The 17,918-nt window shown below is 33.6% G+C and overlaps 2 protein-coding genes across 3 annotated transcripts; both read right to left on the bottom strand.

Moving 5' to 3' along the window:
• Window positions 1–2,007: 2,007 nt before the first annotated feature.
• LOC112805954 (uncharacterized) lies at window positions 2,008–3,986 on the bottom strand. Its single transcript, XM_025848296.1, has 2 exons — window positions 3,374–3,986; window positions 2,008–3,293 (listed from the first exon to the last, which is right to left on the bottom strand). The coding sequence occupies exons 1-2, from the start codon at window positions 3,984–3,986 to the stop codon at window positions 2,008–2,010; spliced, it is 1,899 nt and encodes a 632-aa protein (XP_025704081.1).
• Window positions 3,987–9,024: 5,038 nt separating this feature from the next.
• LOC112695119 (diacylglycerol O-acyltransferase 2D-like) lies at window positions 9,025–17,480 on the bottom strand. 2 transcript variants are annotated; one of them, XM_025747364.2, is made up of 9 exons: window positions 17,275–17,480; window positions 16,363–16,437; window positions 13,191–13,276; window positions 12,054–12,160; window positions 11,813–11,968; window positions 11,334–11,420; window positions 11,140–11,237; window positions 9,622–9,709; window positions 9,025–9,408 (listed from the first exon to the last, which is right to left on the bottom strand). In XM_025747364.2, the coding sequence occupies exons 1-9, from the start codon at window positions 17,454–17,456 to the stop codon at window positions 9,307–9,309; spliced, it is 981 nt and encodes a 326-aa protein (XP_025603149.1). In that variant the 5' UTR covers window positions 17,457–17,480; the 3' UTR covers window positions 9,025–9,306. The 2 variants fall into 2 exon arrangements, with proteins under 2 accessions (XP_025603149.1, XP_072093865.1); XM_072237764.1 differs by having other exon boundaries at window positions 9,622–9,668; window positions 17,275–17,478.
• Window positions 17,481–17,918: the final 438 nt, after the last annotated feature.

The following is a 17,918-nucleotide window of genomic DNA, read 5'->3' on the forward strand; positions in this document are numbered from 1 at the left end:
CTAAGTCAAGTCCTTTTGATAATTGATTGTTTGTTTCTCATTACTTTGCTAAGACCTTCAAAGAACTCAAACAAGGCTTACTAAATCAATAAGATGCACACTTTGGCAATTCCAAGGGAGAACGACTCGGGAGACTAGTACTCTCGGATATAGATTGTAGATTTGTTTGATGATGGATTTTGTGTTGGTTTAGACTATACTACGATTGATCACTTGATAAATTCTATACCGACAAAAATTCATTTGTCAAGAGGCTTCTTTTGGAGTTGAACGCTAAGTTGTAACATGTTTTTGGTGTTCAACTCTGGTTCGTGACGTGTTTCTGGCGTTTGACTCCAGAATGCATCATGGAACTGGCGTTGAGTGCCAGTTTGCATCATCTAATCTCGAATAAAGTATGAACTATTATATATTTCTGGAAAGCTCTGGATGTCTACTTTTTAACGCCGTTGAGAATGCGCCATTTGGAGTTATGTAGCTCCAGAAAATCCATTTTGAGTGCAGGGAGGTCAGAATCCAACAGCATCAGCAGTCCTTTGTCAGCCTTCTATCAGAGTTTTGCTCAGGTCCCTCAATTTTAGCCAGAAATTACCTGAAATCACAGAAAAATACATAAACTCATAGTAAAGTCCAGAAATATGAATTTAGCATAAAAACTAATGAAAACATCCCTAAATATAGCTAGATCCTACTAAAAACTACCTAAAAACAATGCCAAAAAGCATATGAATTATCTGCTCATCAGAGACAAAACTGGACAAGTGATGAAATCTTCAAAGGAAGACTTGTACAAAGCCTAGAAACTTCTAGTTTGTAAAATGGAGAAATGGGCTGAAACTTGCATTAATCACCTTTTGGGTCTATGTAAGACAAATCTTGTTCATATGATATGGGCTCATTATTATAAATCATAAATTTTTTATTGTTTAAATTCGGAAATTATTTTTTGTATGGAGGAAGAGATGGTGAATTGGCAGAATATTGGCCAAGGAGGGAAATTACCGGAGGGTGGAGCTCACCCTCAACACGCCGGGGGCGTGGTGGCGCAGCAGGAGTGGCAGGTGGCAGCACGCCAGGGGCGTGGTGGCTGAGGTGGATAGCCCAGGTGGCAGCACGCCGGGGGCGTGGTGGCTGAGCTGGCAGCACGTCAGGGGCGTGGTGACTCATCACGCCGGGGGCGTGGTACGTCAGCGCTGTCAGCGTCGCGGAGTCCCAATGCAACCACGCGGGGGGCGTGTTGCGTCCTGTCTGCATGCAGGAGACAGCCCCCCACCCCGGGAACCAGCGGTAGCAGTCCATGTATATATATATATGCATGCAGGAGGGGCTTCTTCCTTCATAAAATCAAAGCTGAAAGTGAAAAAGGGGAAATCAAACCTGAAAGTGAGAGAGGGGAAGTGTTACACGGGAGAAGGAGAGAAAGAAGTGAGTTTAGTTGTATTAGTAAGGAGGGTATAGTAACTAGTAGTGAATAGTAGTGAGTTAAGTTTATGTGTGGAAATAATAAGAGTATTAGTTTAGAGGATTAGAAAAAAAATGGTACGTAATTATCTAGCCCCTGAAGAACATATTATCAACTATCTCGATCATCCCATTTATGTAAGTAAATAAATTTTTTTTGATGTATTTAAATTAAATTATTTTATTTTTTATGTATTTTTTTTATGATACATATATATTTTGGTGCTAAAAATATTATTCTGTATATTTTTAAATATTTTAAGAATATAAAAATTTTTTCTATAAAATAATAATAATAATAATAATAATAATAATAATAATATATTTAGTAACTAAATTATATTATACTGTATTGTTATTAAAGAATTTAGTAAGTAAATATTATAATAAATTAAATATGTAAAATGTATAAAAAATAATAATATATTATAACAGTATGAATTATTATCGTAAAGTATAATATATATTTATTATTATATTGTTTATAATATTATTATATGATATGATTATAATATTATTTATAATATTATTATATTATTATATTATTTATAATATTATTATGTTATCGTGAGACTCCGCACTCTTCCGCGTAAAGAGTTCATTTAACCTATAATATGTTGCTCGTACCAGCGCCAACACAGGTAGATTACGGGCACCCTTCAACACTGAGTTAATACACTCCACAAGGTTTGTTGTCATATGGCCCCATCGATGTCCCTCGTCGAATGCCAATACCCAATGTCTGAGTCCGATGGCATCGCACCACCTGGCATATGCCTCGCCTCGCTCTTCCAACCTCTTATAGTTGGTATTGTACTCCTCCACCGTTCTTGAATACCCTATATTGACAACAAGCTTCTGCAAGTGAGGGACTTTGAATGCCCTTAAGAAGTTACTGCCGATGTGTCTTATACAAAACATCCACCATGCTCTTGGAGGTTGCCAGTCACCACCGGAACGATTAACTGCTGCCCGTATTGACTCATGCCGGTCTGAGATCATACCCACACCGTCTTTTCTAACAACATACTCTCGCAGATTCCTGAGGAAGAAGTGCCACGCATCAGCTGTCTCACCTTCCACCAAGGCAAAGGCGATAGGCACAATGTTCTGGTTCCCATCTTGTGCAACAGCGACTAGAAGTGTACCTTTGTATTTTCCGTATAGGTGTGTGCCGTCAACCTGAACCAGGGGTTTGCAATGCCTGAATGCCCTAATGCATGGATTGAAACTCCAAAATACACGATGAAGTATTTTTACACCTTGTGCCTCCTTGTTCCCGTTGTAGAGTGGTCGTGTTTCTATTTGGACAACTGAACCAGGAATCTTCTGCACCATGACCGAGAGCCACCACGGCAATGCTTGGTAGGATTCCTCCCAATCACCGAAAACGAGCGCAACTGACTTCTGCTTTGCCAACCAAGCCTTTCGATAACTGATGGTATAGTTGAACCTTGACTGGACTTCCGCAATTATAGATTTCACCTTGATGGACGGGTCCGACTCGACCAAGGGCCTTATAGCCTCAGCAACTGTATCTGAGTCCAACTTGGAATGATCTTGTGAAATCGTTCCGATGGTGCACGTGTGCCTACCGTTGTATCTGCGTATCTCCCAACAACCTTTTCTCCGTATCAAGCTGGCTCGGATAAGCCAGTCACATCCACGCCCGTACATCTTGCATTTTGCATAGAACGTCTGTGGCTCAGACTCAAACACATCATAGTCAACTCCTCTAGATATAGTGAAACTTCTAATTGCTGCAACGACCGACTTTCTAGAGCTGTATTCCATTCCAATTCGGAACTCTCCGTCCTCAGGATCAGCAATACCTACAGAAAGCCGAAATCATCGTTTATTGCACACTCCAAGGTATAAAGTAACAAAAACTTCGTATTTAGTCAACACGTACCTCTGTTTGCATATTCCGGAAACTCGGGGGCATGCATGGCGTCGAGATCCAACTCATACATAAAAGGTGGAACGCCCATCGGTTGACTGCTCGAGGGACGAACCACTACATTCTCCACTGCTGCCTTAACTCCCACATCACCATCCTCATCTTCATCGCCGGCTTCATAAGTGGCTTCGAAGTCCTCTTCGCTGTCACTATTCATACCTTCGTACACTGCAGCTATATCATCATTTACATCTATATCATTTTGGACCGCTACTGCCTCTTCAGCTTCAAACTCAACGTACAACTCAATCTGTGGGTGTCTCATATAAGTCTGCCGGTGAATTTCAAACATATTCTGCATACTCGCCTCATCCGTGATCGGAATGGTATCAAACTGTATTAGGCCACCAAAAACCACAACCGAATTTCGGTACAGAATTCTGCTCACTCTCATTAACGTACCATTTTCCATGCTCTGACATAGCCCGTTCTGCAGCTCCATTAACGTCATCGTGCATGGAACCACAAACGAAAACGAATTTTGTGACACAAACCTCACTCCCTCATGAGTATTACGTATTATCTCACCATTACGATACACCACCAAATTTGCGGTGTCCTCCATTGCACCAACTACAACATCAAAGAATCCTCACAACACACTCAAATCTCACTCACTCAGTATGGAAAACACTATCGAGCTCTACCTTATATAGAGCTGTGAACTTACCACGCCCCCACGTGGTTCACACTTGGACCAATCAGCTTCCGCCACGTCAGCACACGCCCCCCACGTGGTGCAGCAAACGGGCCAACCAGCTTCCGCCACGTCAGCACGCCCCCTGCGTGCTGACTCAGCACGCCCCCTGCGTGCTGCTTACGTGGCTCAATTAGAGCGTGCCACGTAGCCTCCACGCCCCCTGCGTGTTGAAGGCACCACGCCCCCTGCGTGTTACCCCTACATCTGACACGTCCACATATTTGTAATACACACTGTAAGTCCATTTTCTCATAATACACCAAAATATTTTCCATATTCTAATTAATGAACCGTTTAAATTTCTTTTAATTTTAAAATCTCCATGAGCAGTCTCTTCATTCCATTCTTAGTCATGTCAGTTATATCCTTTCACTCATGACTAGTCTCTTCGGTTACCATGTTTTTAAAATTTAAATAAATTTGTTTTGAAAACTGTTTCATTAATTGCATTTGTTTTTAAAAGAGAAAGTTTCTACTATGCATTAATGGTGGTTATTCACTCCTAATCTCTCTCCACCACTTCTCCTCTTCGTCATTCTCTATCTTTCCTTCTTCCATTTTTTCTTCAAATGAGAAAGAAGATAGCCACTAGAAGAAGCACCGGAGCATACTTTTCTTCCAAAAACCCGTCTCTCCCCAAGCAACCACAGTCACACACTCACATACATATACATTCCCATTCTTCTTCTTCTCGTTCATCCCATTCATCAGAATCCATGGTAAGGAGGGTCATTCATCAAAAGAGTTCTTCGGCTTGTAAGAAGACTACCTCTTCCCATAATAAAAGAGCAAAAGGTAAGAAACCCATGCATGATGGGGAAGCCCCTCCTCTTACTCTTTTATTCCTCCTCGCCGGTCCACTCCTCATCCCACTGGCCATTCGGCTCTTTCTCAACATCCTTATCGAGGACCAAAATGCTCTGTTTTTCATGACACAAGGGAGTCCCCTAACCTGATTCTCTGGACTTCAAACAGAAATATGGTAAATCTCATTCTGATTTTGATCCCTATCGTTTTATATCTTGTGCGGCTTATGAGTTTCACACTCAAGTTCTCGCAAATCGCAATTTCTGTGCATCTTTTGTTGTTGATCTTGAAGCCTTATCTGAGAAAGGAATTTACTTTAAATCAAACTTTCATGATTTGAAATGGTCTCCTATTTTCAAAATTTGAAAACCAGTTTACCCAAACTTGGTGTGCGAATTTTATGCAAATATGATTCTTCATAAAGGCGAGATCCATTCTTTTGTCAAAAACACACATTTTACCTTGAGTACTGAAACCCTAAGTGCTGTCCTGGGGTATGATGATACAAGGGTCAAGGCATATATGTCTGGAAAGTGGGATAATCATGTTGGAATTTTCCATTAAGATGCTCTAGCTCGTATATGTGAAAACTTCTCTTTTATGGATGGTACTACTCCTACACACAAAGCCCTAGGACCTGTTAGGGCTCTTCTGCACCGTATCATCACTCACGTTATCACACCACAGAGCGGGTCATACAAGAGAGTAACTGTCTATAATACTTTCATACTCTATGCTATCTTAAATTCAAATCCAATCTCCTTTGCTTATCTTATGATTCGTCATATGTGAAATTGTGTAATAAGTGATAAAAAGAGTACCTTGTCCTATGGTATGTTTTTTACTTGCTTGTTTGAGTATTTTAATGTTGATTTAATTAATGAGCCTGTGGAGAACAAAGTATCCACAATCAAAGGTGGTGGTATACCGGACCAAGCTAAAGGTAAAAAGGCAAAAGACACTAAGGCTTCGGTTGTGTCTGAAAGTGAGGATGAAAGTCTTCTATCTCCCTCTGTTGCTAGAACATCTGATTCCTACAAATATCTCTTCTCTAGAATGGTTAAAGATGTTCTCTTGGAATTTGCTACCACGTCCAAGCAAATGGTGAAATTCAGCAAAAAAGCTAGAAAGCTTGCATTGCAAAATGAAAAGGCTTGGCTAAAATCTCATGAACGGGTAAACTTGCTCTTAAAGTATTTGGATTCAGTTGATGAGGACATGGCTTCTTCTGAGAAAGAAGATGATGTTCTGGAATCTGATGAAGAGACCTCTGATGCCTTTTTTGCTCTCTGCTGCTGATACTGATTGCTCCTTATTTTGCTCTCTCTGAATTTGAAACTATTTTCATTTATATATTGCACTTTAGTTTATGTTGGAAGACTGTAACTAACTTAACTTTGGCACTACTTCCCTGTTAAGCATGACTTATCATTTTGGACTACATTGTTTGATCTATTTTACTTGTAGGTGTCCCTCCTTGATGACAAAAGGGAGAGAAAAGGGACTGAATTGAAACAGTTTTCTATTTCACTATTGATGTTCTGTTTTTATTATTGATGCTCTATTTTTTACTGTCCTATTATTGGCTCTTATTAATGCTCTGATTTTGCTCTGTTTTGAGCACTCTATTTTAATGGATTGATTTCAGTTTTGAGCTTTGATTGTTTTGACAAAAATATTTTTTGCTCAAATGTATACGGACTGTCTGGCTTATGGAGCGTCATTAACCCTTGTTCTTAAATAGTTCTGTGTGCTTTGACTTGTGGAAAAATGGCTCTGTATTAAAAAGCTCCAATTTTTGAAATTTTAATCATCCTTTAAAAACTTTTTGGAGTATGTATACAGGCAATGCTTCTATAAATGTTTGGTTAATCAGGCACACATTAAGGGGGAGTTTATTGAACATAAGAATGGGAGAGAAATCTGTGAATCTTCAAAGGGAAGTACTCTATCTTAATATTTTCAATTCAATTTTAATAATGTTTGTCATCAAGGGAGAGATTGTTGAGTTTGAAAAACTTATATTAAATTAATATGATGAACAAACATTATTAAAAAGTGTTTAATAAATTGTTTCCAATTGTTTGTTTGATGAATTTAGTGAGTGTGCAGGAAAGCAACTTAATTTTCATAGTGGCCCAGGTTAAACAAGCCCAACTTAATCATTAAATAAATTCAGTCCTGTGCAAAATTTATTTCACAAAGTGGCAGAACCTTGAGACTAAAGAAGAATAGACAAGCCCAAATCACAAGCCCATGAACTAAAATTGATGAATCAAAGAAAGGAACCCAAGGTTCTCAAAGCATATTTCGGTTACTCCATCTCTTGGTAATTGGAACTTGGAATTCAATTTGATTTAATTTCATTAAAAGCTTCCATCGAAAGTTTCTCTCTTTTCTCTCCTCTCTCTTTCTTCGGTCACATCTTGTGTTCATCTAAGAAAAAGAAAGAAGAAAATGGAAGGTTCAGAGATAAGATTTTGAAGAAAGGCAAAAAAGTTTTTGCCAAATCAAAGTGAAGAAAAGAAGGCTACAAACCGTAGCTACTCTCTCGGTCAAAGCACATAAAAAAGTTTATTTCATCATTTGTGCTTCACCGAAGATCAAATAAGAAAGCTTCAAGGTCTCATGCATGAAAGAGGTAACCATGGAGAACGTGAAGCCTACATGGGTCAGAACCACATCAACGATCAGAATCAAAACTTGGGGTCAAAGTCAAATTCAATGGCCTAGATTGAAGAAGTTAGAAGAAAAAGGATGAGAGGGATCTGGTGACATGCATGCAACAGATTCGGCGCTCTCTCTTTCTCCTCTCTGTTGAAGCCGCTGGTACTCTGATGTTGGAGAAGAAGATACTGTGAAGGCTGAACCAGTTTCAACTTTGGAAGCTTCACCCCTCTATATTAAGGGTGAATGGCCAAGGGTTAAGACAATGAGAGTAAGTAAAAAGCACAGAGTTCACTCTCATAGCTACCCAAGCTATTAGAGTTCTTCTCCTTCATGTTGTTCATATAATATTTCTTTTTCTTAGTTTTGTCTGTCTGAGTCTCATGGTAAAAAAGACAAACATGGTGAGGTTTGTAAGAAAAAGCCAATGAGAGAAAAATAGCAGTGAGCAAAATTAGAGAAAAAGCCATAAGATGTCTCAGATTTGCTTTGTACATCTTTCTGTTTTGTGTCATGATCTTGTGGGAATTCTTTTGGATTGGGTTAGAATTTGAATTTGTCCTTGATAGGATTGGGTAGATTCTAGGAAAGAATTGGTGTTTGTAATCTTGAAAAAAATAGTAAAATTTTATCATTATTGTGATGGAGACTGGATGTAGGCTACATTGCGTCTAGTAGCTGAATCAGGATATATCTGGTGTCATTTTTTCTTCTCTGCTTTTTTCTGTTTCTGGTACTCAGGAGACAAAATTAAAAAATATGTCTCTCAACTCGTCACGAGACAAAAGTGAAAATATCTCCCGAAGTCTTATTAAAAAAGTAAAAGTAATATTCTGCAAAAAAGAAAACCAAGATTCAACCCCTTTCTTTTAGCCACTGATTACCATTTAATTATTTCATTTTTATATTATTATTTCCCCTCAAGTTTTCACTGTATAGGTGTCATAATATTGTTGATGAAGTGCTTGTTTGAGTGTCAAATATTAAGTTGTTAGAAAAATATTTTTTTAATAATTTTTTTTAGTGTGTTTTGATAAAATTTTAATAATAAAAGTAAAAGTATTATATTTTTTTTAAAAAATTATAATTTATATCTTTTTTAAAATATTTTTTTACTTCAAAAAAATGTTCTAAGATAATATAAATAAACAAAAAAATATTTTTATATTATTCTACCTGAACATAATTACTAAACAAAAAAAATATATTTATATAAGATATCTAAAAATAAAATTATTTTTATTTTTTTAATAAGATCTTTGAAAAAAAATTACTTAAAAATAATTTTTTGTGAAGGTTCACCAAATAAATCCAAAGTCTTAACTCTAATACTTTAGATATATTCAACTTTTATCCGTAACAAAAGGGTCTTACTTAATTAAGAACGAAACCAAAGTACAAAATGAAGATTCAAAGAATGAACAAAGTATAAAACTGAATGTGAATGATATTATTGGATGACACAATATGAGTTACTATATCTGGTAATTGTAGTGTTCCTTAATTATAAAGAGCGAGGAACACTTCCCATAAAAAAAAAAAAAAAAGAGCGAGGAACACTTTACAATAATAGAGAATGACATAATTATTGAGATGAATTCCCAAAACGGAAAACAAAGATAACTACTTAACTGATAAATTTATTACATTAAGAAACATGAAATAAGGAATACACATACACGATCATATTCATGCATGGCCTTATTTGTAATCAAACAATTTTCAACGAAAGGTTTGGATACCCAGCTTGAGTTTTGTACCGTTCAAAAAGATCTTCAAGTGCTTCAATAAACTGACTATGTACTTTGCCAACCTAAAATTTATTTTCCATCTAGTGTTAGTGTTCAAGTAGAATAAAATATTGTTGGAAGACTAAAAGTTTTAATTTCTCAAAATATCTATTATATAGAAAAAAAATGTATGAAAAAGAAGATATATACAGTTCTTTGAGTAACGCATTACCTTTTTCTTTTCTTTCTAAAACTAACATAAAATTTAAAATTAGGAGTATATATATAGTACATACCTCCTCCATGGTTGGTTCTGGATTTTTGTTGACCTCAATAGGTTTACCTACCACAACATACATTGGACGTTTGAATGGTATTGGAGACCTGAATAGAAAAGAGGACTTGTGCTAAAATTATATTTTCTCAGCCTCAAAAATGAAAAATTACTTGGGTTAATTATATTCTATAAAAAAAATATTTTCTCAAAAGATGCAATATAATATTAACTAAATCGTTTAGCAGCAATTTAAGTCCAAGCGTCACTAAACCGTTTAGCAATGGTTGAAAACCGTCATAATCTATAAGGTAGTGTTTGTTTTCAGAGTCAGGACACAGAGACATGGACAGTACATATTTAAAATGTGTTTGGAAACAGAGACATAGACACAGAACACATTGTCTTCGAGACAGTTTTTTATATTTTTGTGTCAACTCTTTTATAAAGGACAATGATGGACACGGGATTCAGAAGAGTGGACATGGACTTTTTTATAAATTTTATTTTCTTTTTTGTCTATAGATATTTTTTATTATTCCACTATTATCCCTTCTTATTTTTCCTATAATTAGTTTTGAAACTTTTGAAAGATAAATATTATTAAAGATAAAATTGATCTTTTAAAATGCTAAAAAATAATTTATAAGTTGTAATTTATTTTATTAATTTAAAGAAAAATCAGTTTTTAGATTAAAAAAATTGGTCTTCTAAATAAAAATAGATTTTTATGTGCAAAAATTAAATTTTTTTATGTAAAAATGGATTCTTTTTTAAAAGTAATTTTTTATTTAAAATTAATTTGACTTATTAACCTAAACAAAATTTTTTATTAATCAAACTCAGATCTATTTTTTTTGTTAATCTTAACCATATGTATTCCTACATATTAATAATAAATTTAAAAATAAAATAAATATATTTATAATTTTTATTTTAATATAAATACTATTATATTTTTTTTATTAAAATTTTTTGTCTCTTCAAACATTTTTTCAAGTTTCATCTGCTTACGTACTCTCATTCTCTATTAAATTAGTTTGTATTTAATGTAGAAAATTTGGAATCATATGATTATTTTAGTAATTTCATATAACATTTTAGTGTTATCCATGTGTATCCAAACATAATACTGAACATTACATTAGTGTCTTGTACATCGTATCCAAACACAATACACAAACAATCATTTTTAGTGTTTTCGTCCTATTATCTCTATCTCAATATCATGTTCTGTCCTGTCTCTGAAAACAAACACAGCTTAATTACTGTTGTAATAATTCTTTAGATAAATTCATGGATTCTAACCATATTTGGTAGAAACTCACATACACAGTCTATGTAAAGTGATAATTAAGAATCATTAGATCATAATTTAGTTAAATTTATCAAATCATCTAACCGTTCTTAACTATTAACTTTACGTAAAGACAACTGCACGTGAGTTTTTCACCTTTTTATTTATACACCACCTTCAATCATTTCTATCCAAAATTCTAATTATCCAAGAGGTACATTGACATAAAAAATAAACACAAACCCGAAAATTCCCCAAAAAAATATTGCGGGGAATTTGATGGCCCTTGCAAAATTGAGAATCAACTTCCAATTTGGTTTCCACCAATTATAGATATCTGACTATATATAGCACCATTGCATCAAAAGAGAAATTGTGGTTAGTTAAAATGAAAAGCATGAAGTATTAAAAGGAATAATATAGACCCATGAAATTACCTGCCCAAAGCAGAAAACTGGAACAAGAGGTTTGCCCTTCTCCATTGCTACGCGGACAAATCCTCTTCTTTCCTTAAGAAAGATAACCTATAAAATACAAAATAAATTTTTTAATATGAACCAAAAATTTCTTTTTATAATTAAATCATAAATGAAAATAGTAATTAAATCTTCTTCAATGATTCCGTCAGTCCATCTTATCCAATACTAGAAATAGGATAATGCAACACAATAAATTTAAATACAAACACATACATAGAAAACATTAATACTTCATTTGTTTTATAATATTTATTCCATTTGCATTTTAAAGGTTTTAAAATATTTGTCATATTTACAAATATTTAGGGGGTATTAATTTTTTCTCTAATTAATTTATTCATAATAATAATAATAATAAAATAATTTGATTAAAAAACTAATGATAACTTTTGATATATGAATAATTATATAGAAATGAAGGAAGAAATTAAATGGACCTCAGAACTATACTCCATGAGAGAGATTTCTCGCCATCCACCAGGCACAAGAATGCAACTATAGCCAGAATCCAATAGCGACAGAAAATTTTTCTTCGACACTGATGTAAAACCCAACCAAGTCCATATGTGTCTCAAAAATGGTATATAAAATATCTACATAAAATTTTAAAATTATATACTTATTAATGATAATCATTACAAAAAAATAATTAAATTCTCAAGTAGAAAAAAAGCTTACCACACTGCTTGCAAGAACTTTTATCTTAGGAAGAGGTATGAGACCTGTGCTGCTTGTTAGTGCAATAATGCCATTCGACAAAATTGAATGTGGTTCATAACCAAAAACTGCACATTAATATATAGGGCCATAAAATGACAAAATGATTTCATTCACAAAAATAATAATGTATTTTAATAATATAGAATAACAAAATCTTAATCATAATTAGGGGTGGAAAAAGGCCAGCGGCCTGCCAGGGGCCTGCAGCCTGGCCTGTGTTTGGCCTGGCCTGGCCTGGCCTGTTATAAAACAGGTACAGGCCCAGGCTCTTTTAAAAGCCTTAATACGTTAATAGGCCAGGCTCAGGCTCACTAATTAGCCTTATAGGCCTGTCAGGCCTGCCTGGGCCTGTTAAAATATAATTAAATATATAAATAATTATTTATTATTAATAAAATTATGAGATATTTTAAATTTATTATATTTTATTATAAATACTTTTGTATATTTTAAATACATTAAAAGTTTAAATTTTTTTATAAATATTAAATATATGACATATTACATATAAATATTTTTATTAAAAAATAATTTTTTAAATAATATTTTTATTTTTGTAAAAAAAAAATTATCAGGCCTTTTAACAGGCTTCAGGCCAGGCCAGGTTGAACAACAGGCCAGGCCTAGTACTTTATAAAGAGTCTGTAACAGGCTGCAGGCCAGGCTCAGGCCAATTAACTGTATAACAGGCCAGGCCTGTTAAGAGCAAAGCCTGGCCTGGCCTGGCCTGTTTCCACCCCTAATCATAATTAAAATTCAATCTAGTCTACAATTAATTAGCATGAGCTCATATATTATAAGTTTAATGTGATTAAGTATTTTTTGATAAATTTATCGTCACGAACATATTTTAAAAATAGAAATTTATTTTTGAATGTAAATAAAATGTTATGTTATTCCACACTCTATGCATCCGCCCACTATTTTGAATGAACCTTAGCTTTTTCTCCCGGAAACACCTCACAATTTAATTTTAAATGAAACGAAGAACACAAGAAATATATACTTTGTAGGTATATAAAAATGTTATACTATCAAGTAATTAAGCATAGTATTTATAATCTAAAATTTAATCAAGAGTAGTTTGGTTCAAACCATAAGCACGATTAGGATTGAAGGCCTTTATATCCTCTACATGAAGTGTCACGGGAAAATAACTGCAAGCATGTTTGCATATAAACCTGAAAAATAGAAAATAAAAATAGAAACAAAAAACAAGGTTTATATTTGGTTAGTTAATAACTGGTTTGTGTTTTATTTTTCTTTTATAACTGTTACTTAATTTATTTTTTTTTTTATCAATAATAGATGTAGATTTATTTGTTGTAATTTTTTTAGTGGGAGTACAGTATATAAAGAGTACATAGTATATAACGTGTAATAAAAAAATATTTTTTAAAAATTTTTTTCATTCTTTTCAAAATGAGAAGAACTTATTTTCCTCTCTTAATCTCTTTTGGTTTATCAAATTATCATCACAACTTGAACAACTTAGGCCATAAGATTTTCTTTATAGTGTGGTGAATGCGGAGAGCAACCAAGCTTTGAATCAAATTAAAAAAATTGTGAATTGAGATCCAATCGTCGCCAATTTTGCCATTTTCTTCATTTTCCTAATTTTTCTTTCTACATTTCCTTTTCTCTCTCCTTATCTCTTCCTTCAAACTCTTCCAATAGAGTTTGATGAGAGGCTATTTCGCAAGATTCTTTCTTGATCTGAATTTTTATTACTTTGTGATTCATTGATTTCTCAAAATGGCAGACATGTAAACAAATCCTCCAGGAGTGGTTTTGACAACCAGAGCAATGCCAATATCCTCCGTTAACTCACGAATCTTCGATCTTAAATTTCGAAGAACACCACAAATCTGATCAATATCAATCAAAATCTTATTTTCTTCCCCCTAGAAAAAATCTAGGCTTATTTTTTCGACATTAACAAATTCAAGAACAAAATTAGGCTCAAGAGCCGGGAAAACAACTTTTTTTCAGTTTTAAATTAGGAACAAAATGTTTTCAACTTATTAATTTAAAATCAAAAGAAATTTTTATATCTAGCCATGTAACTTTCTATGAAACTCATTTTCCATTTTCATATTCCACTACACTGACATTCCTGTGCTACCCACTCGTACTCCACAATACATTGATCTTTTTCAATATGATACACCACCCACACATCATTTTCCACCACCCACATATACCACACTCACATATTCAAATCAATATTTCTCAAGCTCAATTCACTCACCAATTTTCTCACACATCATTGCACTCATTACCACACCACACACTATAACAATGCACCTGCATCACAAAACTACAACATCACACATGACTGCATCACTAGAAAATATGAAAGAGTAAAAAAATCATTTGCTTATTTAAAGGACTACCATTGTATGATAACCCACGCAACTCACTCTAGCAACTTTATCAACTCTAACTCTTTATATCTTATCTCACAATACTTATCATATGATAAACTAACCCCAAAATATAAGTCCCTTTCTCTGGCCATCACCTCAAATCCAGAACCTAGTACTTATGAGGAAGCAGCTACACATGAATGTTGGAGAAAGGCAATACAAGCTGAGTTGATAGTTCTAGATTAGAGTATAACTTGATGTCTCACTCAACTCCCAAAAGGCAAGAAGGCTGTGGGTTGCAAATGGATTTTTTTGGTAAAATTCAATCCCGATGGCAGCATAGAAAGGCACAAATGAGGCTAGTTGCAAAAGGATTCACTCAAGTACAAGGAGTGGATTATGGTGACACTTTTAGTCCAGTTGTCAAAATGATTACTCTATGAGTAATGTTAGCATTAGCAACCGGCAAAGAAACAGTTGGAGGTCAATACTGCTTTTCTTCATGGAGATTTGGACAAGAAAATTTATATGAAGATACCACCCGGTTTGGCCAGGTTTGGTTTGTAAATTACAAAAGTCTCTATATGGTTATAAGCAATTTTTTTATGATTCCCTCTTCATCAAGAAACAATCTGAAAAGTTCACTGCCATTTTAGTATATGTTGATGACTTGGTTTTAACCGGGAATGACATTTGTAAAATCAATTTCATCAAGTAAATTTTGGATGACAAATTCAAAATAAAAGATATTGGTGATCTCAAGTACTTCTTGGGAATGGAAGTAGCACGCTCTAACTCTAGAATTCACATTTATCAGCCTAGAGTACGTCATAGACCTTCTCAAAGATTTTGGTTATCTAGATTGTAAGTCTCTCTCCACCCCATTTGATTATAGTTAGAAACTCTCGAAGGAATCAGGTACCATTTTAACGGACAACATTACTTACAGACAACTCATCGATCGACTCCTTTACCTCACAAATACTAGACCTGATATCTCTTATGCTGTGGGACGTTTGAGCCAGTTTTTGAACTATGCAACCACTTCTCACCTACAGGCTCCTTTTTGCGTACTCCAATATTTAAAAAGCAGACTTGCAATTGGTCTATTCTTCTCCTTTACTTCTAATCTGCATCTCACTGGATTTGCTGATGTTGACTGGGCTACTTGTGCCGATACTCGTCGTTCCGTTTTCATACTTAGAAACTCTCTCGTTAGCTGAAAGAGTAAGAATCACACCACCATTGCCAAGTCCTCTGTATAAGCTGAATATAGGTCTCTTGTTGTTGCCACTTGTGAAGCTAGTTGGTTATCTTTCTTAATGGATTTTATTAGTTTATCGTTTCAAAAGTCTATCACTCTATTCTAGACAACCAGTCAGCCATTCAGATCGCTAGTAATTCCATCTTTCATAAAGAACCAAACATATTGAAGTAGATTATAATTTTATTCGTGAAAAATATTTGTCTAGTCTCATTCATCTTATGCTAGTTCGTTCCAAAGACCAACTTGCTGATTTTCTTACCAAAACTCTGCCACTGGGTCCTTTTCTTACTGATGTTTCTATGTTAAAATGGTTAGATTTATACAATTCTAACTTGCGGAAGAGTGTTACTAATTTATTTTTTACCAATAGTAGATGTAAGTTTATTTGTTGTAATTTTTTAGTGGGAGTACAGTACACAAGGAATACATAGTATATAAGGTATAATAATTCAACAAATATTTGTTGAAGGGATTTTTCATTCTTTTCAAAATGAAAAGAACTTATTTTTCTCTCTTAATCCCTTCTAGTTCATCAAATCATCAAACAGCTTAGAGAATAAAATTTTCTTTAATAACGGGATAAAAAATATTCCATAAACAAAAATAGAAATCCAACAAGGTAACCACTAACCTGGACAATGTTCGACCAAATTTACTCTTTTCATTGGTAGGAATCACCACAAACACAAACAGCAAAGCAAATCTCCTGTTATACAATGTAAAAGATTTTTTTTCTTAATGTTATTTTTTTAGAAAAAATATTAATAGTTAGTAACAGAAATAAAGAAAAAAAAGGAATTAAATCACTCTTTGAAAATATAGCCACATGAAAATAGCCTTCTAAAATATTTGGAAATTAATTTGTTTGCCTCTTTCTTTGAAACTCTCTTGTTGCATTTGTTTATAAAAATGAGACTGTGACAAAGAATTAAATTGGATGAATAGAAACATTGTATTTAGAGACACTAAATTAATGTATTTTATGTTTATTCTAATAAGAAAAACACATAAATACTAATAAGAAATATAACTTATTTTTTATTTTTTCTTTCATTATTATTGTTAATTTTATAATTATATTTTTTATTATTAATTTTTTCATCTTAAATTTTTTGAATAGAAAAATAAAAATAAATTAAATTTTTACAATTTGATTTACTTTATCATCAAATAGAATATAAATGTCTTTGTCATTTATATCTTATTTTCAGTATATTATCTTATTCTCAAAAATAAACACGGCCTTATTATATTCATACAAATTGAAGAATAAAATAGCCCTTAATTTAAAAATAATAAACTTATCTATCAAAATTTGACAAATTAATTTCTTACTATTGAAAAGGGGTGAACATACTAATAATAGTCCTCTCTAAGATGCCTAAGTTGAAAAGATCAAAGGATAATTAAGCTTTTATTTTTATATTTTATTATTTGTACACATTAAAAAACCCAAAACCATATTCGTATTTTCATGTAAGATTTTGTTTTAAGACAATGTATATGTGAGAGTGAAAAGAAGACGAGAGAGATGGAAACTCACAAGAGTGCCTTTGAGAGAGGGAGGAAAAAAAGTGAGAAGAGGGAGAAGGCACCATTGAAGTGAATAGGTCCCAACCACAATGCCAATGCCACAGTTGTTTTTAGGCCTTTCAATAACTTATTGCAAGAAGACACATCGCCGGCGAACACTTCATTGGACCTGAACACCTTCTCCTCTGCCATGTTTCTCGCTCTATCTATAATATGTGTTTTGTTTAATTTATAATGTTTTAGTACAATATCAACTATCATTTCTACCCTACATCAATTAATTAGATTTAAAGATTGATGTTGCCTCTCTTACCCTACTAATTTTGTGTGTACAGTATTTTTTGTATTTTTTATTTAATAATAAAAACGATACTTGTGAGGTAAATTAAATGTTATGAAATATGGATGGGAAGCAACAATTCACACACGTGAGATATAATAAGAACGTAGCAGAAAGGAAAGTTAGAAAGTAGTTGAGACTGAAAAGGAAAATTAATTAGTTGCTGTCTTGATCTTCTTTGGGTATAGTCGTGTGTGTCTATATATAGCATATGCAGCAAGCTAAGAGAACTTGGCGTATTATTCAGTAATTAAAAATAAAAGAACTTCAATTCAGTAACTCTGCTCTCATTCTATTCCAAATGTGAAGGCAAT

Source organism: Arachis hypogaea, chromosome 1 (assembly GCF_003086295.3).
Source record: "Arachis hypogaea cultivar Tifrunner chromosome 1, arahy.Tifrunner.gnm2.J5K5, whole genome shotgun sequence".
Taxonomy (NCBI): domain Eukaryota; kingdom Viridiplantae; phylum Streptophyta; class Magnoliopsida; order Fabales; family Fabaceae; genus Arachis; species Arachis hypogaea.